The following is a 22,767-nucleotide window of genomic DNA, read 5'->3' on the forward strand; positions in this document are numbered from 1 at the left end:
GGAATACCTTGTGGTTCAGTCTTAACATAACTGTCTTTGGTAGTTGTAAAGAAGAGTCATTTAGCAATTACGAAAAAAAAGAAAATTTTTTTAAAGAAAAGGTAAGATGTCATTGATATATTGACTACACCACCCCTGTTTTCCATTTATGTATGGGGCTGTGGACATGCTTAAGCAATTAGTAGCTTTGTGGGCTCTGCCACATTCAGTTATCAAAGTATTCTATCAAGTTTTGTTTTTATTAGAAGGAATCAGAAAAATATACATATACTAAAAATTCAGTAAACCCTATAGAAAATGAAAAGGAGGATGTAACGACAGCTGCTCCGACTTGTAACCTTTTGCTTTACCTCTGTTCCGGCTTACTTTCTTCCATTTTGTTGTCCAATCACTCCAACTCCCTCTTTTCACCTTGAATACTGAATGGCTGAAAGTGCCTCAGTGCTCGGTCCTATAGCCAAAATATTATATAGTATCAGTTTCCTGTAGAAAACGAAGCGGTACCTGCTGATGCAAGACGATGTGTTAAGAATGAGGGAGAAACTCATTTTGATCCACACGCCAAAAAATGAAAAATTAAACTTACTTATTAGATGTCATGAGAACACAAAACAGATTCTTGTGAAACACGGTCAGGATTGAAGAAGACAATCAGCAGCAGCTTTGTTCAAGTTCATTCCGGTATTCATTGTAAAAAGCAAGCTTTGAAAACATTGAACAAATGAATTTTAACGGTTTCCTCCAAAGTTTTGTATTCTGTAGTCACCGATGTATTGGCACCCTATTTCTGAAACAGCTCACTGTTTTGAGTGTTTTCTCATCCAGTTTTACTTTTCGATTTTGTCTCGGATAAGCTCCAGTATCTTCGGATTTTTTAGTATTCTCCGCATTAAAATCACATATAGTATTTGATATCGGCTAACGCGGGAAAATTACATTCTTATTGAGGTGTCGGTTAAAAAAAATGAGGGTGAAAGTCGAACTAATGTTTCTTCTTGATAATCAAAGGAAAACAATAGTAATTCTCATTTGAATTTTTAGTGATTCAGTTATTATCGATTAAACATCTGTGCATTTTACAGGATTTTTAGTTGTTTGATTATTTGTAAAATTAAAAGTAAATTTCATTGGATTTTTCGTGTCTTGGTTATTCAAAACTAATGTTAAATGGTTATAGTTTCATTAGGATAGTTTTAGCTATAAGATTATTATTGAAAATTATAATGTTTTCATTTTATTTAATTTAATAAAGACTGTCCCTATTTTTTTTAGTTTCGTTTAATTATTTATAGAATCATATTAATGTGAATTTCGTTGGACTTTATTTAAATTTTGAACATGTATAGAGGTTTTGTGTGTGTGTGTGTGTGAAGCGGTTGGGGACTGGTGGATGGGTGGATTTTTCTCTGTTGTCATTAACCGTTTAATTATGGCATACGATAAGCGAGAAACTGAAATGTGGCCGTAGTGGGCCCTGGATGGGCCAAAATCGGAGTCTCTCACTCGTTTGGGCTACTTCGTGACGTTTTTGATCCTGACAAATTCGGTTGTCGTGTTGTCGAAACTTGGTCTCATTAGTGACTTTAGAATGTGTGTATGTGTGTCGTGTGAATGGCCAGGAATTATTTTTATAGATTACTATTATGTAAAATTTGTAGGACCGGCATGCAGCCCTCGTTTGATCTGTGTTACTGGGCACTCTTATTTTGCAATACTGTAACTTCTTATTCTGTTTCATAACTGTTTTTGAGTAGGTAGGTTTTAATTGCTCTCATAAATGCGGCTACATTTTCGCATCCACTTACTTTTAGAGGCAGCTCGATGAACAGTTGAGGTTCTTTATCCGAAATCTTTGTTGCATAATGGGTCTCTTAACCTGAATTTGCTCATGCTGCCAATTAAGGCCTGTCCACACTAGGAAACATTGTTTGCAGACTGTTTGCAAACTTACCGCATATTTGTTTCCCATCCAGAATGGAAAACGTTTAGCGTTTGTGTGTATATGTATGTATGTATGTATATATATATATATATATATATATATATATATATATATATATAAATATATACACACACACACGCAGGTACAATGTTTATATATATGTATATATACGTGTATGTTTCTATTTTCAATTTCGCCAGAAGCAAGTCGGCATGACAGGCTCCTTTTTCTAAAAACCAAACTTTGTTTAAACAACAATGTTTCCTGGTGTGGACTGGCCTTAAGGGTATTTATTAGTGTGGAATAGTTTTATAGGAAGTCTTTTACATAATATGTAGGTCTAAACAAGTTCAGTTTTTGTTCTAATAGGTAACCAGCGTAGCTCAATGAGGCTGGGAGACCCAATCCCGTGGGCAGATAGATCCTTTACTTATATGGTTGTCTTGTTGATTAAACCCTACAGCTGCTTGTCTGAATGTTTTGATAGACCTGCATTGAGCATATTACAATGATGTAGTCTTGTGATCGAGTAGTTATGTAAAAGCATCGTTAATGTTCCCATATTGAGGCATTTCTCTGTAGTCTACATTTTTCTTTGCGGTGTTTTCACCACACTTGATGTCTTACTGATTTTCATTAATTAGAACCAAGTTTCTCACTGGTTTAATAACAAGATCTTTAGGTTCATTTTTTACCCCATTAATATACATTGTTTTATCTTTATTTAGTTTGTATCTTTTCCAACTCTTAATGTCATTCATTACGTTCCTTATTATGATGAATGACACCTTCAGTATTGCATAAAGCTGTGTGAAATTGTGTAAATCTGCGAAAAACACTAAAGCCTCTGTTTCTGCACAATACAGGATATTTCGATAATTTATTTGCTAAATAGTGTCGGTCCGAGGACAGTGCCTTGTGGTACTCCTCTAGGCGAGTTTTTGAGGCGAATTTTCAGTTTTAAATTTTTGCAGCACTTTCAAAATTATACTACTGACATTGCTCTGAAACCACTCCAATGCAAAGTTCTTTAGCATAAGTTCATGTGCTATATATTGAATAGAGCAATTAGGCATAATGATGTTAATATTGCATACTCTATCACAGAACTGTTTCGGCTGGTAAGATGTTGCTGCTTTCAAGATGTTCAACGAACTGCTGGTGTATAGTACTAGGGTTTCAGTAATCATGATGGAAATGACGAGTTTGATATTGGCCGATATGATTCTAAAGATGTCTTTTTATCTCGTTTGTTCTTGAGGGTTTGTTATGCACATGTCATTGTCTCACTGTCTCGGTAGCACTGTTGGTCAAGGTCCTTACTTATCATTTTATGGTACAACGCGGCAACTTCATTCAAATTCACCGATGCTTCAGGATTCGCTGTGGGAAGCGGGTCAACGTCGCAATATGTTGTCTTTGCTTTTTTTTCTTTTTTTTCCCAGAGGTCTTATTTTCAGCCAAGGTTGAAACTTGTTCGTTTCGCTTTTTGGGGTTCCTGGGAGAAAGATGTTGAACTCATTTCACTTACTGTAGTTAAAACTGTATAAAGATTATTCCCCCCTTTATATTAAAAGCAATATGTAAGATAACTTCCTAGCTCTGTTTTTTGTAGTAGGATGTTAGAATGTTTTGTAGTAGGATGTTGAAATTATTTTAAAATGTGGACATTATGGTAGAATTAGCCGGTGTTCCGCGGCGGGCTAGACTATGGCAGTTGACGTTTTTCTATAGAAGTGGACCCGATGGGAATGTGGAGTTTTGGGTGGGATAAATCACTTATTCTTGTAAATGTCATTTTCTTGAAATGTAACTTAGTAGTCAGCATACAGATATGATATTAAGAGTATGTAAAATTAAGGTTGAATATTTTGTAATGGTCTTAATCTGGCTTTTCAGACATATTGAGAAAACGAGACAGGCATAACGAGATGGGAATACTTTGGTAATATCGATTTACGTAACGACCATCTTAACGACGCTTATCTAATGATGATACCATTTATAGAGTCGTATGCCAGAAAGTAGATAATCGTATCCAGAATGTCGAAGGACCAATTAAATGTTTTATCCAAGAACATGTGGCTATATCGTTTTAAATGTAAATTACAACAATTGTACATGACATATAGTTTTACCTTCTCGATGATAAAGTTAATAACCTATGTGAAATTCTGTAAGATTCCTTTCGAGGAAAGAAAGATACAATTTTATCCCGGTTGTGATTCGTCGAAGTGACTCATTCGTGATGAGTGTTATGTCATCTCTCGGAGTGTCTAGCTACGTTGAAGTCTGGTGATTATGAAATTAATATTTTTATATGCCGATATAAACACGAAAGCTTATCGAATCGAACGTTGCCATTCGTTCCGTCGTAAAATGTTGATCTGTCGTAGCCATTTGTGAAAGAAAAATATTAAACACGTAAATTTTTCATACGAACAAAATTGGCATGATGGCCATGTGGTTTGAACTTGGCGGTGACTTTTATAGCAATTGGCAACTCACCACCTACCAGCTGATTTTACGCTGGCAACGCTGGCAACACTGCTGGCTGGCTGCTGCTGCTGCTGCTGCACTGGTGGCAGCCGACGATAGCTCAGCTGCCAAATCGAGTAGGAGAGAGACCCGAACTCAAGACTTAGACTTCAGAGTTCAGTGTAGTGTGGACGGTGAATTTGGAAGGTTACGGCCGCTCCCAGTTATTACGTGAGTTTTGCCTTTATCGCGGAATGTCGTGCTTTTAATATGCCTTGGGATTTCAAGCGTCACCGCGCTTAGATGCTTCTGCGGTTCAAACTTAGATAATTGTATTTGGTCCTTATTGATATTGGGTTGACAATGTTGCTCTTACGCATACCGTAGCCAAAAAGGTGTTTGGTGTATGGTCAGTTATATTTAGCAGTCGGGACAGACACTTGCGTTGTTACTCGTGGGTTTGGTTGTTCATACCTATGGGTTTTTGGACGCTTTTTGGCTCTGAATCTGAATTGTTGAATAAGCTGTCAAAGTATTACAGTTTGTAAATAAGACGTGACTGCATTCTCTTGCTTGTAATTTCGGTGCCAGCTGCCATGCTTCTTTTTATCACTTGAGTACACTGTATTAACACTACAAAGTCCCTTTTTGTGTATCAGGTTATTACAGATTCTTGAGGACTGCAAAGAAAGCGTGTTGAAGAGGGATTTTTAATAGAATCTTCGATATTATGGAATATCTTTAGCAATTGATTAGGGGCTTTTTTCGGCTAAATTGTTTGGGTTACGTTCACCATTTCATTGTTCCTGTTGCTGATGAGTGGTGCATTGTATAGGCCTAGCTAGTTTATGCATAATTTTTGTGAGCCCAGTTGATAAATGGGTCCCATTTTACAACAAGGCCCCCATTTATGTTGAAATTGTAGTCTCATGCGGTAGATTGCATTAAAAGTCTCTCTCTCTCTCTCTCTCTCTCTCTCTCTCTCTCTCTCTCTCTCTCCTCTCTCCGGCTTGCCAAAGATCGTGCTGTTACACCCGGTCATCCGGCTTTTACTGACAAAGTTCAAACGGTGCTTTTGGATGTTTTTATTTTATTTTATTTTTTTGTTTTGTACTTTTTACTAACAGACTGTATTCCTTTCCTGACGCATATGAAGGATATCAGCAGTTTATCAGCTTTGTTAGAAAACTTGGTCCCTAACTTTGCTCTTTTCAAGTGCCGGCTAAACATGACATGGCCGAAGTAGCTAATTAAAAAAATGTATTTTTAGATCAAGTATTGATGTTTATGTTGGCAATCATATGCAGATACACTTCATTTATTTGTATGGTTGTTGTGATCAGGTTGCTTATAGTGTAACGGTGTTTTGTTGTAGCAGTTTTTTGGAGTAAAGTTACTGAAAATTGTCAATTTAAAGAAAAGCTAGCGGCATGGGTTTTTCTAGTCTCTTCAACGTACTTGAGCGTTACAGACATGAATATTTAAGTGGTATTACAGCACATATATTTTAAGTTGACATTGATCAGCGGCCAATTGTTGAACAGAATACAGAAAGAACCATAAATGGTGATAGCGCATAGGAATTTTAAGTACAGTATAAATATCTTGTCACATAATACGATTTCGTCAGGTATGCCATTTTGCTAGGTGACCTTTCAATAAAAATTGTAGGATTGCAGATAACGAGGTCATTTGAACTTAAAATCTAAAAATATTCGATGCTGTAAATATAGTAATAACAATAATACTTATCACTGGTAGTGTAGATAGGTTTTAGATGCCCCTGCATAAAAAAAAGCAAAGTTTGTTGCTGTTAATGGTCCAACATTAAGTCAAGTTTGGTTATTTTATTGATGAAAGTTAACTGTAGGCAATAATAAATAAGAATGCTTGATCTTATGATACAAAATTATAGTGTAAAAGATGCATAATTATAGGTAGTAGCCCCAAACTCCAACAAAAACAGAGAATGTTTTATCATGTACTTGTATAGTTTTGAGTTTCTTTTTTTTTTTTTTTTTTCTAAATATAATTTGAGATTTCTTAGTCAATTTTCTGTGTGCGCTTTTAATGAGTTTCTTAAAGGATTTTATAAATATTTTTTCTTGACGTTTTTATAATTTCACGAAAAGGGAAGAAGTTTCTACCTTTTACTGATCATTATTTTAACACTTAATATTAAAAAAGCAAGGAAAATGTTCATATTTTGCACAAAGGCATAAGTGAAGGGTGTTGACTATTCTGTTCGAGTTTGGGGAGAGGTGGTGGTGGTAAAACCACTTGCATTGATGTGCAAAATTGATCAACAATGCTTTAGATGTGCTAGACTGTTTTGTATAAGTATATATATATATATATATATATATATATATATATATACACACACACACACACACACATATATATATATATATATATATATTATACATACATACAATATATATATACATATATACATATATAATTTATTTATTTATTTAGATATCAGGCTTGGATATCACTGTTTTATTTTTTATTTATAGTAGAGGTTAAAACTTTTTGGAAGAAAGGTATGTCCTTTTTCAGTGTTTTCATGTGATAGATAAATTACAGACAAATAACATTTATATATGCAGCCAGCAAATATATGCATTTTATTTAAATAACCTTGTTTGATATTGCTGCACCTCTGTGAAGTAGAGGAATTTCGCAATTTTCATGTATATATTCACGATACATTGTATTAAGTAGTTATATGTCAGGTTTTGTGTTATGCACTTTTCCGTACCTCTTGATAACGATCATGCTGAAATGAGTTCATGAGGTAATGTGTAGACCTCTCCCCAAGGCGATACGTTAATTCGTAATTTTCTTGATTCAACTAGTTTCCGCAAATTATTGCCGATGACTGTCTTGGTACATTGCCAAGTATAGTAAATACACTTGTGTATAAAAGTATTTTTATGTAAGTTTTTTTTTTATGGAGTCAGTTTTTACCAAATATCAGTTATTAACGAATATCAATTTTTACCCTAGTTTTAAAATTTATTTTTTTCATTCATTTATTCATAAATTCAGACATGCATTTCAAACCAAATTCATTATAGCGCTGAATAATCCTTTGGATTCCAGTATTTAGCATCAAGCCTAAATTCCATATTCCAACATTCCATTGGCGATGACTGTCCACAGATCACTGTCAGTGGGCTTCAGACTTCACTTTTTATGTATCTCGCTGTTCATTCTGCCAAAGATACCAAAACTAACGTATGAATACCCGGTAATTATAAGCTACTTATATCCTTTGCTCTGTGGCAGCTTGATATTAGATGACTGAAAAGCAAGACTTCTTTCTGTATTGCCATTCCATTTCCTAACTGCGCGTCGAGGGTCCTTTTCAGCTAACCATGACTGTTATTAAATCTGTAACTATCTTCAGATATTTTGCCCCAAAATATTTAATATAATACCTGCATAGATTAATAGAAATACTAATTAATTGTCAAGAAAGTAGACATATACTTTACCAAGTTATAAATACGAAGCGCTACTCGATGTGCATCATATAAAACTCCATTTGGGATGTCTATGTTGACAAATGGTAAGAGTAAGGTGATTACAGCTTTGTGATGAGAAAGACTGAGTGGGCTTGTACCTCAATGACCTTTCCATAGTTTTTGTATTAAGGGAAGACAACCTTATAGTTTATTTTTAGAGATGTTTGATCCACACAAGGAAGATTTACTCATTTTGAGGACTTTTAAAAGTGAATAGCATCGTTACTTTGTTGCATGGTAGGGTGACATTAACAAGTTGTTATTGTTTGTGCTATAAATATTCCTGAGTTTCCAGCCGTTAGATTATAAATAAAGTTCATGCTTGCTCGTCCTCATAGGAAGGTTCGGTATCAGGATCTTTCATACATTTGTGGCTCACTTAGGAAAGACCTCGTAGGGGGTTATTGCCGTCAGTGCACCTCATGCCGTGCACTGTAGGCATTACTTTAGGTTCTTTGCAGCGTGCCTTCGGCCCTTAGCTGCAAAACGTTTCGCTCTTTTTACTGTTCCTCTGTTCATATTCTTTCTTCCATCTTACTTATATACTTTCTACCCTCTCCTAACAATTGATTCGTCGTGCAACTGTGGAGTTTTCCTCCTCTCACACCTTTCAAGCATTTTTACTTTCCAATTGCCGTGTCAGCCCTGAATGACTTTATAGGTCCCAGTGCTTTGCCTGTTTTCTAAATTCTATATTGAATTAGATTCACCTGGGAAAGACACGTTGTTGAATAGACTGGACTTACGACGCCATCGATTTTTAATGTCGAGGCTCATAAGAAGGCAACTATTTTATTTCAGAAGTTTGGTTGTGTGTAGTGACAGGCAATGTTGAACCCGAGGTTTAATATTCAAAAGGTTACAACAAATGCAGAATGCCTTATCAGCAGTGTCGGTTGTAAATTATCATCCCGTGCTGTAACCCCTTGGTTTATTGACGATCTGATGTGGGCCTGTGAAAGCTGTTTTTATCACATTGCCAAATGAGTAAATTATGCTTAAGCCTTTGCGAGTGTGTTTGCACCGGAGTCATTATTTTGCTTAGACCGTGTTTTTGGTAAGCTTGGTAGAATATGTAGCGACACTACACACAACGTGCATGATTCCTACTAATTTTGTTGAGGAATTATATACAATATATATATATATATATATATATATATCCTATATCTGTCTATATCTGTCTTGATCTCTATCTGATATCTATATCTATCTATCTATCTATCTATCTATCTATCTATCTATAGATCATCTATCTATCTATCATCTACTATCTATCTATATCTATCTATCTATCTATCTATATCTATCTATCTATCTATCTATCATCTATATCTATCTATCTATATCTCTATATTCCTTATTCTATCTATCTATCTATAGCTTATCTATCTATCTATCTATATCGAATCTATATCCTATCTATCTATATCTACTATATCTATCCTATCTATCTATCTAATATTCTATCTAATCTCTATCTATCTATAGGTCTATTTCTATATCTATCTATCTTATCTAATCAATATCTATCATATCTATTCCTATTCTACTATATCTATCTATATTCTATCTATCTAATCTCTAATTTCTATCTACTCTATCTATATCTATCCTTCGATCTTATCTATATATATTCTATCTATCTATATATTACTATGTAATTCGTGTCCTATTATTATTTCAATTACTTTTACCTGTTGAGAGTGAAACATCAAGTGAACTTTCGAAATTTAGGTGAACCCTATGATATGTACACGATGGAGTTAGGCGGCAGTCTCTCATATTTCGTAATGTGTTCCCTTTGTGGTCCATTTGTAACGTATTGCTGTGGGAGGAATTTCGAAATCCAAGCTATTAAGTCAACGTGAGTTCCATCAGGATAGTAGCTATTGTGAATTTTAATGCGATTTCCATTCGGTTAAATGAACCAATCTTTCTATGAGTAAGTTTTCGGTTTCAACGAACTTTATCTTGAAGTGGTCGAGATGCGGATTATAGATTCGTTCTCATGAAATAAAGGAGCATCGCATATTGCCTTCAGTGTGCCTCATGCTGTGCACAGTTGCCATTACTTAAGGATCTTTGCAACGCACTTTCGGTCCCTTTAGCTGCAACTCCTTCCATTCCTTTTACTGTACCTCCGTTCATAATCGCGCTTTCGTATACCTTTCCAGCCTCTCCTAATAATTTATTCATAGTGCAACTGCGAGGTTTTCCTCCTGTTAAATCTTTCAAACCTCTCGACTATCAATATCCGGTTCAACGCTTATTGACTTCATAGGAGCCGGCACTTGGCCATTGACCTGAATTGTATTCTACCAATTATTGAAATATTTGTCATAAAGAAATCAAGGCAGTTGTAGTTTTGAGTAACACTGGTGGAGACTGACGTACCGTTTAGGTATTAATTAGTAGGTTGGTTTGACTTAGTTGAATCAAGTGTTGTGAATTACATTCATTATTAAACCGATGGTGTTTTGGGTTCAGTCGACATATACTTTCAGCGTCTGCAAACGTATGTAAACTTATCGCAGGTTTAGTTACCGGTTAGATTAAAAGACTCAGACTGTGATTCTGGTTTTTAGTTATATAGTATTTTCAAATGAACGCGCTTTAAGATACCTCTATAGGCAGTTATTTTTTTCCCCTCTTATTGCTTCCTGCATCTCGTAACACTTGTTTAGCTGATTTTTTTTTTCTTATTGCTTCCTGTATTACGTAAAACGCAGTTAAAGCTAAAACCGTAACTTTATATCTTTGGTATTACGAATCCCCCCCCCCACCGGCTCAGATACACTTAACATATGTGCTCTTTGGCATCGTAATATTGTTGTCTCAGAGGAGGTATGGCGTCTCCCCTTGAGCCCTACCGCTCAGTTATTTTAAGAAGGCAATTTTGGTCATTGTTAACTCTTACGTTGCAAATAACAGTTTAGTCATATGCTTCAAGCATTTGAATACCGTGTTTTTGACTGTTAACAGTGAACGCTTACTGGTAAGCTCGTTTTAGCACTGAACCGTCGTCGGATTAGTTTTTAAGAGTGTTGCGTAACCACGCCGGTTAATGCTCATCAGATCACAGCAGTTCATTCATCTTTAATAGGTGGAGTACGAGTAACATATAGGTCAATTCTGATTATGTCGTACTCTTGGTTCTCTCACGTTCCGGTGACTCGACGTACTGTCCTTTTCAGCTAGGATTTTTATTTTTTGAATCTTTTATGATTTTACTTTAATTCAGACATGTTTACCTATACTCTCTCTCTCTCTCTCTCTCTCTCTCTCTCTCTCTCTCTCTCTCTCTCTCTTTGATGGTACAAGCTGTCGTATCATAGTCGCTTTGCTTTTTTAATGAAGAAAAAATGAGGTCAAGTAGTTAAAGGGCGGGGTCATGTAAATCTTTGAGCTTTTAGGTTTATTGAGATTTTCATTACACTCGTACTTTACATGAATATATATATATATATTATATATATATATATATATATATATATATATATATTATATATATATATATATATATATATATATATATATAAAAAATATATATATATATATATGTATGTATATATATATATATATATATATATATATATATATATATATATATATATATATATATATATATATATATATATATATATCTATATATATATATATAATATATATATATATATATATATATATATATATATATATATATATATATATATATATATATATATATATATATATATATATAATATATAGAAATATATATATATATATTATATATATATATATATATATATATATATATATATATATATATATATATATATATATTAGATATAATTATATATATATATATATATATATATATATATATATATATATATAATATATATATAAATATATATCTATATATATATAGATATATATATATATATATATATATATATATATATATATATATATATATATATATATATATATAAATATATATATACATGTATATATATTACAATTGTCTTGCATGTGAAATTTTCCCTGGTCTGAAGTCTGCCATTTTAAGAAAGCTGATTATGAAAGTAATAATTACTTTTCATTTTGTCGTTGTTGGTACAGCGTTTATTGTATCCTAAGATTAGTCATGCGAAACTATTCGGTATCTTCCACTCGCCAGTTACTCTAACTCCCCGGCTAAGTTATTTTTATTCTCGTTTAACGTAATATGCTCCAAAAATATTGAACTGATGCAATGCTGCAACTTATTTATACATTCTGATGAAAGTTTAGTGGTTCTATGTGCTTGGCCACCAATTAGTTTGAACTATATGCTGCGGTAATTTACATCATCGTTGGCATTTTAAAAAGAAAAAATGGAGGTCAACAAATTGGGTTTTTTAAGCGAATGAGCGTCGTCACTTTCCAGAAGAATTAGTGGGGAAACTATGTATGCATTAGGGCAAGATTTTCTTCATAGTGTGATGATGAGCTTTTTTTTTTATTTTTTATTTTTTTTAAGATTATGAGAAGTTTACGAATTCAGGTGAGGACAGACTTTAGGTTCAGTGTGTGACGTTGTAAATTCATTATGACAGTGTAACGATTCAGGCGCAGTCTCTGTAATAGTGCTAGATTTGATCTTTGCATCAGACCTTTCTTGATGAAAGTGTTGAATTTCGCATACTACAGAAACAAGAAAATATGAAATAGGGAGAAATTTTGTTCTTATTTTTGAAATATAGAATGTGGAATTTTTCTTGACTTGTGGACATGTGGAAATGTAATTTGTCTACACACAATACGTAGGCTGAAAGGTACCAGATGATGTATAGAGGACGGTGGAAAATTTCTCTTTTATCGAAGTGTTCATTTAGTAAATATGAAAGCATTTAGCTTAAATTCGTATGGAGTGGTGATAGCCAACATTTTCAGTAAATAAATACGGTTGTCATAATCCCAAACAAACTTTGACCAGAGTGCTTACTTTGCGTTATATATATATATATTAGTATATATATATATATATATATATATATAGATAGTATATATATATATATATATATAGTATATATGTGTGTGTATATATGTGTGTATATATATGTGTGTATATCTGTGTGTATATATATGTGTGTATATATATGTGTATATATATATGTGATATAGTATGTGTATATATTTTTTGTGTATATATGTGTTATATATGTTATCTATATGTGTATATATATGTGTATATATATGTATTGTATATGTGTATATATATGTTGTATATATATGTGTATATATATGTGTAATATATATGTGTAATATATAATGTATATATATATATATATATATATATGTATATATTATATCTATATATATATATATATATATATAATATAATATTATATATATATGCAAACACACCTCAGAGTATTTTGTTGTATGAAGGTACTAAATTTGAATAAACTTTTAATACACACCTGTCATTCCTCCCACAGAATGTTTCGGATAGGGTCAGCCGTAGTGCGGGCGGTGGTGAACAATGGGGGCGTGGAAGGAATCCTGAAGGGGGCAGCCGCCCCCGCAGCGTCGGTTGCCGTCCGCCACTCCAGTGACTACGAGAGGCATCAGATCCCCGACCGATTACAGTACATCCCCGATGCCGAGGACCCCTCCTTCTTCGAGATGGTCGAGTACTTCTTCCACAGGGGTTGCCAGGTGAGCAGGACGCTTCTGCCTTAAGTGGTGTGGCTACGAATTCGTGGTTATGGGTCGAGGCATTGCCTTTGCAACGGCGCCTCTTAATCTTGATTTTATTTATTTTTTTATTTGTTGAGCTCTTTCATTTTTTTCTCTTTTTCCCACATCATGTATATGGTTTCTTTTCTTATTTCATTGTTACCTGTAAATATAAATTTTCCAACTTTCCTTCTCTTCATATGGTTGCTGTAGCCCAATTGCTTTAACAGCTCAAGAAAAATGTCTCGGTTATTGCGACGAATTCGAGGGACCTTTTTTTTCATTCTGGTGTCTCTATACACGTCATACTTTTCTATTTTCCTTGAGCCTTATCTTACTAACTAATGAACCTCTTGAGGGGGGTAGTGCCGTCAGTGGACCTCATGCGGTGCACTGTAGGCATTACTTAAGGTTCTTTGCAGCGTGCCTTCGGCCCCTAGATGCAACCACTTTCGTTCATTTTACTGTACCTCCTTTCATATTCTCTTTCATCATCTTACTTTCCACCCTCTCCTAACACTTGAGTCATAGTGCAACTGCTTTAAGTTTTCCTCCTGTTCCACCTTTCAAACCTCTTGCTGTCAATTTCCATTTCAGCGCTGAATAACCTCGTAGGTCCCAAGTCTTGGTCTTTGGCTTAAATTCTGTATTAAACTCCACTTACTGATGAACGCCATATTCTTTGGAAGCTTGAACTTGGAGTGTATGGCCCCTGTGGCCTTGTTCCATGTAAATAGGGTTCATCTTTTGGATAATAGTAGAATTAGTTGAACATCAATTTTCATTATCCATATTGATGTCGGGTAATTGCTGCACTGAATTGTTTAAATGATACGCTACATGGTTATATTTCGTGTCTATTCAAAAATCAAATTGCTGCACTGACATATGTTAAATGGTGATAGACTACATGCTTATATTATTTCAACTTCAAATTATCACTATCTATTTTGATGTTAGGTAATTTTGCTCTGAATTTTTAAATAATACACTGCATGGTTATATTGTTTCAACTTTAGCTTTCATTATCAGTCTGCTGTTAGACAATTTCTGCGCTACATTTTTTTCAGTGATATGATATTGTATTATTTCATGGCACTTTTACTGTTTTTAGTTTCTCTGTAACACCACAGTATTTGCTTTGCGTCATACTAAACATAGTTCGGCCTCAGTGACACTTGGCATTTCTCCTCAAGTTATGCATTTTATTCATTTGTTCAGAGAATCGTGCGTGTATTTGTTCGTCTTCAGGCAAGCTGCAGCCGGGTAGTAAGTTAGGAAGACATTGAAGCCATTTATTTCGATTTATTTAGTTTTTCGTCGGATTACTGTTTCCAATTAGCTTGGGAATATTGAGCACTTCAAACGTTCGAATGTGAAGGTTTTACTTCATTGAGTTAACGAGGTGATCTTTTTGGATGAAATTTATATTAATTATAGATGTCAATGAGGGCTTTTTCATGATGATGAACAGAAAACAGATTACATTGTACAATGACGCTTTTTTTCTGAGGATTAACAGAACGTAGATACGTTGTACAGTGAGAGCTTTTATATGGTGAGTGACAGAACTTAGATTACGTGGTGGAAATTAAAGTATAGGAGATAATCTAATAATCTTTGATTAGGTGGTGGAGGATCAGCTGGTCGAGGAGATGAAGGAGCGAATGAGCCTGGAGGAGAAGCGGAGCAAGACGAAGGGCATCCTGCGCATCATGGAGCCCTGCCACCACGTCCTCGAAGTGGCCTTCCCCGTCAAGAGGGACAACGGCCACTACGAAATGATCCACGGTTACCGTGCACAGCACTCCCTCCACAGGACGCCTACAAAGGGCGGTGAGTATATACCCCCCCCCCCCCCCCCCCCCCCCCGACACCCACAACCCCTCGCTCTTGCACGTGTCCTCTTGACCTTTCGGTGAAGCACCAAGTTTGCCTTGGGACTTTATTTTGTTTTTTAAGTTTGTATTTGAGGAGAGGTCCGCCTTTTAATAATGACCATGTTTACTAAATGAGTTATTCTGTTGCGTTCTACATAATTCCTGCGATTATAATTCAAATGTTAAAAGTCAAAATTCAAAATCGCTGAGTCGACGCGTTCTCGTCTCCACGAACATAGTAAAAAATGCATTCTTTTGTTGAAGTTGTTGTATTACAGTCTGTTTAGTATCCTTGCATAATAAAACTGCATTTAGCATTTCTCTCTCTCTCTCTCTCTCTCTCTCTCTCTCTCTCTCTCTCTCTCTCTCTCTCTCTCTCTCTCTCTCTCCCCTATACCTATTTGTACACACACACACCTCTCTTTTTGTACACACACACACACACACCTCTCTTTCTGTACACACACCCATATCTATCTTTCCATACACACAAAGCTAGCTCTCTCTCTCTCTCTCTCTCTCTCTCTCTCTCTCTCTCTCTCTCTCCACACACACACACTCTATACCTGTTTGATACATACACGCACCTATCAGTCTACATACAAATACACACCGATCTCTCTCTATCTACACACACACACACACACACACACACACAGTGCTCGAACTTCAAAAGCAAGGCAGACAACTCGAGTATTGGGCGAGAGTTGGCTTCTCATTTTCTGTACAAAGCCTCAGACGGAGGGATGTGGGATCCAAGGTTACCTGACTTCTCCCTCCCCGGACTCCTGTCACGGGAAGACTGCTGCCCCGGCGAACTGGTTTTAACCACTCTGTCCGGACTTACGAAGATTCCGACGAAACCACACTGTGAATCTCTCTCTCTCTCTCTCTCTCTCTCTCTCTCTCTCTCATACTTAAAATGAAGACAGTGGCGCGCTCTCTTTTGCTTTAAGTAAAGACTGGCTTGCGCGCGCGCGCGCTCTCTCTTTTGAAGCTCACCTCACTGACTTTTCATATGTCACGGTACAGCAAGTATCCAGTTATGATAAAGAGTAAGAGACTTTTAACTTCTTAGTTGAATATAAGGTGAATGTCATGCAACTTCTTGCTTAAGTGGACGCCCATTTGGAGAACTGGCATGCAGCTCATATTGTTAGCAAGGTGCGTTTTTGGCAGCTCTCTCTCTCTCTCTCTCTCTCTCTCTCTCTCTCTCTCTCTCTCTCTCTCTCATGATTAGAAATTCATTTCTTCATATAATGTGGTTCGCATCCTACAATAAGCTGTAGGTCTCGTCGCTCAGTAACCAATTGGGTCCTATAGCCACGCAAATAAAAATCTAATCCTTCTTTTCAGTCCTATAAGGAGAGCTGTTATTCAGCTCTCTCTCTCTCTCTCTCTCTCTCTCTCTCTCTCTCTCTCTCTCTCTCTCTCTCTCTCTCTCTCTCTCAGAATAAACTGCCACCAAAAGTTGTAAACTGCAACAGTGTAGAAGAGTTTGTAAGAAAGCTAGACAAAATCATTAGGACACTGTGAACGAACAGTAAAACCTGCTCCTATAGATAAATGAGCACACGATGTCTCCTTGGATGGACTCCTTGTATGCGAATAAAGGCAGCGTTTCTCGTGAACTTTTCGGTCCATCCAATAAAACTGCCTGAATTTTTGTGAACGATTTTTCGCGTATCAGTCATTTTATATTGAATAGCTGTCATTTGAATGTTGAATTAGGATCCCTCCTTTGCTTAATGTCTTGTGTAGTGTTGGGTATTGATTTCTCGCCGAGGCTTGCACTGTAAGTGGGTCACTGTGATCTAAGCGTATCAGAGCAGACGGTGGAATGGACTTAAGCCATTTCACGCATGTTATCTCGTCTGGCTCTGCCTCTTTCAGGTGTTCTCATAAGCTCTAGTCAGCCCTTTGAATAACACTGACTTGCGTTTATTAATTTTTTTTAGATTGTGCCGTATTTTGGCTCCCATTAATTTTCCTGTGTCACTTTTGATGAGTTACCCGTGACTCATCATTATTTTAAGCCGTTCACCTCTCGTTCAACAGTCTTTCATGTGTTGACCCGTTTTGTTAAAGTTTGCCATAGTGTGTTCTTTATTGTGGGTCTTTTGAGTTTAAATGTAATTGTCCTGTATCACTTTGGAGGAGTTACCGGTGACATTTCTAGGTTATCGTTCACTGTTTTTTTGTTTTATAGCCATATCTTAGATTTCTTTTTTTAGCCTCAGATAGTCCCACTAGAGCTATGTTGGCACTGTTTAGTACTCACTGGCCGATGTCTTTGTTGTCGCAGTGTGAGGCAGTTTTTTTTATATACCTTTTAAAGTTACTATTCAAAAGTCAGCTGTTTTCATAAGGGTTATCAGATTACATTCTACACAAATGGCAGGGAATGGGGATGGTGGAGTATGATGTAATAGGTATACATAATCAGGTGTGTCGTCACATGGACACGTAGATATGTGCTGTTAATATTAATTTATAACGTGTATGCTATGCTTGTTCCTCTGTTGAAAAATCTGCCCTAGGCGCTGTGTGTAGATTACTATTCCTGTTCTGAGTTACGTATCAGTTTAGTGACGAAACTTGGTTTATGTAGGTCAGCTATGAAATTCACAAGACATTTTGTTCAGAATAAACTTCGCATGATCTCTTAAAAGATTCCAACGTGTGGAAAGCTACAAATAACTTGGCCGGCAACTACTAGTATTTTAGCCACATCACCTGACTCCGGCTGACTGGGCTAACACGCACTCTCATTGGTTGGTGATCTCTCCACGCCCCTACCTTTAGCCAATCACATGCTCCCTCTCATGACACACCTTCGGTACTGTCATGCCACCCCTCTTGCCGTCACTCCCACCCCTACCATGATACTCCAGCGTCGTCTGCAGATGAACAGTTTTGTGAGGTACTTGCCGGCGCGAGCCCCGTTCAAAACTCTTTAATTTTGATAAATAAAAAGGTAGAGATAGCAGATTGAGTAGATGCTTAGCGTTGGCATTCTTGATGGTTATCAGCACAAGTAGTGAACTAATTTAATCTTTGAGGGGGGTGGTAATGTAATAAGAATGAGACTCAGCTTGGCAGATTAGAAATTCACCACGTGGCCTCTCTCTCTCTCTCTCTCTCTCTCTCTCTCTCTCTCTCTCTCTCTCTCTGAGGTGCGCTGCATATGTTCTCGCTTTCTCTAAAACTGTTTGGTGATAATGGTGGTTTTATTGTGCTCCGTCCAAAGAGTTCTTGTTTAGTTGGCATTGATTTGTAAATGGTTTACTGATTTGATATACTATTGAGAGAGAGAGAGAGAGATTCTTTTAAACCTTCAACCGGGGTTTCAGAATGAAGCTGTAAGAATTTCCCCTGTGTAGAATATCTTGACATTTAAGAACGCATTGAACGGGCGATGTTAATTCTGCCCATATATCAGTTCATCGAAATGCAGCTATAAAATTGACTCGGAATCTTATCTCAAGAGAGAGTTGAGAGATAAGATGGGAAGCCTTCCAGAGATAAAGATGCAGTTGAAACTAAAGCTGCACCCAATAAATGAATGGAAGGGGGAGGGGAGGTTGCTACATGGATGAAGGTCACCACGTGAATTGCTTTGATGACCTTCGATGTTGTCACCGTGGAAACTGCTCCCCTGGACCGCCGCTGCTTTTTCTTCTCCATCTTTCGGGGGAGGTGGGGGGGGGGGGGGCGCAATGGACGGCTCCAGTCAATCTTTTCAATTTGATATGATTGTCTGCGTGTGGCATAGAAGTGCATGTTTATCTGCCTTTTGTAACTTTTAAGCATCATTTTAGTAGGATGGTGGCTAGTTGCGACATTCAGTTTCTCAAATAGTAAAAGTATTTTCTTTTATTATATCGACAGGGTAATTGACTATATGTCAGGATGGCATTATTTAGGATAATTTTTCATATACTTTGGGATTTTTGAAATAAAAAACCAGAAACCAATTTTTAATATTTAAAGTAAAAAAGATCAGAGAAATCAATTTTTAAAGGAGTGTCTGCAAGACTGTAGAGTGGATCTGTTCTGTAAACTCGTTGTTTGTCCTTTTTCATGATAAATGGTAAATTTTCCATTTTTCTCAAGTCTTGATTTTTCTTTTAAGTCTTTTAAATCCATTCTGATTTAATGCCATTGAAGGAGCCGCCCCTTTTTTATAGTAAATGTATTCAAATTATTTTAATAATATTGTTGACCGATGTTTTTAAAGTTATTTACCTTGTACGATACTTATACTGGCCACTTCTCATGTTACTTGGAATCTAGAGTTGCTTGGTATTGCTGGAGACTGATAAGGGATTTTGATTTCGCGCGCGCGCGTTCCCGCGCGAAAAAAAATATTACTGTGCTTTTAAATAGTGAAAGTTAACTGCCAGAAGCAACCTACAAAATATTTTATGATCTGGTTAGGTATTTGAAGCAGCTCTCTCTCTCTCTCTCTCTCTCTCTCTCTCTCTCTCTCTCTCTCTCTCTCATCTCTCTCTCTCTATATACTCTATATATATATATATATATATATATATTATATATATATTATATTATATATATTATAATATATATATTATACTATATATATATATATATATATTATATATTAAGTGCATGCTTGTATGTACAGGCTAATGGACGCACATTTCACTACCTTTTTTGGAGTTTTTTTTTTTTTTTATTATTATTATTATTATTATTATTATTATTATTATTATTATTATTATTTGCAGAGCATGAGTGGAATATTATAAACATTAGTTCTCTAGGTGGAGGTGCAGAAGGATGTAACCGTGCCAGCCCGAGGACTCATTATATTGATTATTTTGTTTTGATGGCCTGGGGAGTGTGTGTGTGGGGGGGGGGGGGGGGTGGGGGGGGGGGGTGTCAGCTGGTAACTTTTTGTAGTTTCCTCATTCATGATCTTCTAAAAAAAATTAGATTGATTAGAGACGCTTATTTTTCCTTGGTTAACATCTGCTACCTGGTAGATCTTCCGTTTATCGAAATTATCCAAGACGTAACGTAAGGAGAAATTTCTTGTTTAGAGACATCTGTGTTTTTTTCCTTCGTTGTTAGTGGTAGAACTTCAGAGCTAAGATTCTTCTGCTGACTTCGTTGTAGTTTGAGTACTTTTCTGATTCATTGATTAATATTTCTATTGAAAAAAAAAAAACCTCGTAATTCAGTCGTGGACGTTACGTTACATTCTTTGGCCTCGAAACACGGCGTCCATTCACTGCCCTGTGCTGCTATTGTCCAGGAGGTCTGCTTTAACCCCGCCAGTCCAGCACATTTAACCTTTAATAACAGTGTTGTGATGACAAATTCATGGAGTTGGGGAGGCGGTGCAGCATTCGCGCTGCTGGCTGGTTGGTAGCTCCTATACTTCCAGATTTGGGCTCGAAGTTTTTAAATGTGTTGGGCTAAAGTTTGGTGATGCTGGAGATTTTTTCATCTAATTGTGTTGTTAAGGGAATGTACCATTAGGCTTTTTAATCCGTGGGGGGAAGGGGCAATGGTTTTGCAATGGTTTTCGAAAGTCCATTCTACCCTTAGCTGCAGTCTGTCATTTCTTTTACTGTACCTTCGTTCATATTCTTGTTCTTCCACGCGACTTTCCACCCTCTCAAACAGTTGTTTCATATTGGATCTGCGAGGTTTTCCTCCTGTTACACCTTTCAAACCGCCTTACTGTCAATTTTATTTCCAGCGCTGAATGACCTCGTAGGTCCGTAGCGCTTGGCCTTTGGCCTAAATTCTATATTCTGTGCTTTGTAAGGCTTCGTGTTGTGGACAGTGTGTCGCAGATTTAATATTTAAAAGTTATCTAGCTGCATTTGGTTATGGAGATAAAACTTTTAGGTTTTTTCCTAGTTTTGTGAAGCCTTCATTTTGAGTAGCCTCCGAAAATACATACTGGCAATTAAAGGTGGTTCTAAATAAGGTCTTTACAGATTATATGACTTCACCCTGAAGAAATTACAATTGTACCTTTCTTGCCTCAGGTTTTTGACCTTGCGCATAAGCCGACCAATTTCACATTTTCTTTGCATGTGTGTGTGTCCCCAATTTAGTAATTTTTATTATTGACGGTCATCACCATAAACGCCGTGGATTAATAAGCTCTCAGGTTCTGATTTTCATGATGCCACGCATTACTGCTCAACAGCACCTCAGTGGCTGTGGTCAGTATGGTGTTGGCGTACCACCTCGGTGGCCGCGAGTTCGATTCTCGGGCATTCCACTGAGGAGTGAGTGATGTGTATTGCTGGTGATAGAAGTTCCCTCTCGACGTGGTTCGGAAGTCACGTGAAGCCGTTGGTCCCGTTGCTGAATATCCACTGGTTCCATGCAACGTAAAAACACCATATAAACAAACATAAGCATTACTGCACTATGCAGATTGAGAATGATACTGGCAAATCAATAAAGCGTAAGAGGCTACAAATGCAGCTTATTTTAACTTAATGGTTGCATAATAACTTTATTGTTTATGATAAACAACGGTAACTAAATATAAAGCCATAATAAGAATCTGCTAACGCTTTCGTGTTCCCATTTTAGTGTCACACTCATGACGAACTTTTATAGATGTTTGTATTGTAGCTAATCATGTAGCAAGCTCAAATCGAGTTCAGAAAAGTTTTCCAGCTAATTATTGTTCTCGACGTTTTTTGTGGGTATTTTTTTTCTGGGGAGGGGAGAACTTTAAACAAATGTAGATTGAATGGTGTGATTTTAATTAGAGAATACTTCATTAAGTTGCCGACCATTGTTTATTGACGTTACGAATGCGGCAGGAAGAATAGGTTGCGTACCAGTCTCAAAGATCTTTTTGTTGAAAAAGTTGGAACAAAGACTGGAAACAAAAGATTGAATGAATCCTTCTGGGTAATGGAGAATTTTGCGGCCTCGCGTGAACTTTGACTTTTAAGAGAGAAAGCACTCGCCCCAAGGAATATACTTGTTTATTTCTTTATTTATTCTCGGTATCTTCATAGCTTTCCTAATTATTTTCTATATTTAAGTTTGGAAAAAAACAGTTGGTTATTCTTTTGAAAATTGACTAGAGATTTAAAGTGACGGTAAGTGAATTATGTTAAAATCCTATCCACATAGATCTGTGCTGCTGACTCGTATTTAATCTCTCTTTAAAACTGACAAGAGATTTTAAGTAAATTTAAAATGACTTTGTGAG

The 22,767-nt window shown here is 36.2% G+C and overlaps 1 protein-coding gene across 5 annotated transcripts in view; it reads left to right on the top strand.

The window, feature by feature from the left end:
• The window catches only part of LOC135221001 (glutamate dehydrogenase, mitochondrial-like), a 452,434-nt gene that overhangs the window by 352,868 nt on the left and 76,799 nt on the right, over positions 1-22,767 (top strand). For 3 of the 5 annotated variants that reach the window (XM_064258714.1, XM_064258712.1, XM_064258713.1), the window contains exons 1-3: positions 4,383-4,651; positions 13,428-13,647; positions 15,297-15,504. In XM_064258714.1, coding sequence (XP_064114784.1) covers positions 4,395-4,651; positions 13,428-13,647; positions 15,297-15,504 — 685 coding nt within the window. In that variant the 5' untranslated portion in view covers positions 4,383-4,394. Of the gene's footprint in view, positions 1-4,382; positions 4,652-13,427; positions 13,648-15,296; positions 15,505-22,767 lie in introns of those variants that run through there. The other 2 variants (XM_064258715.1, XM_064258716.1) reach the window with 2 other exon arrangements.

Source organism: Macrobrachium nipponense, chromosome 2 (genome assembly GCF_015104395.2).
Source record: "Macrobrachium nipponense isolate FS-2020 chromosome 2, ASM1510439v2, whole genome shotgun sequence".
In the NCBI taxonomy this organism is placed as follows: Eukaryota; Metazoa; Arthropoda; class Malacostraca; order Decapoda; family Palaemonidae; genus Macrobrachium; species Macrobrachium nipponense.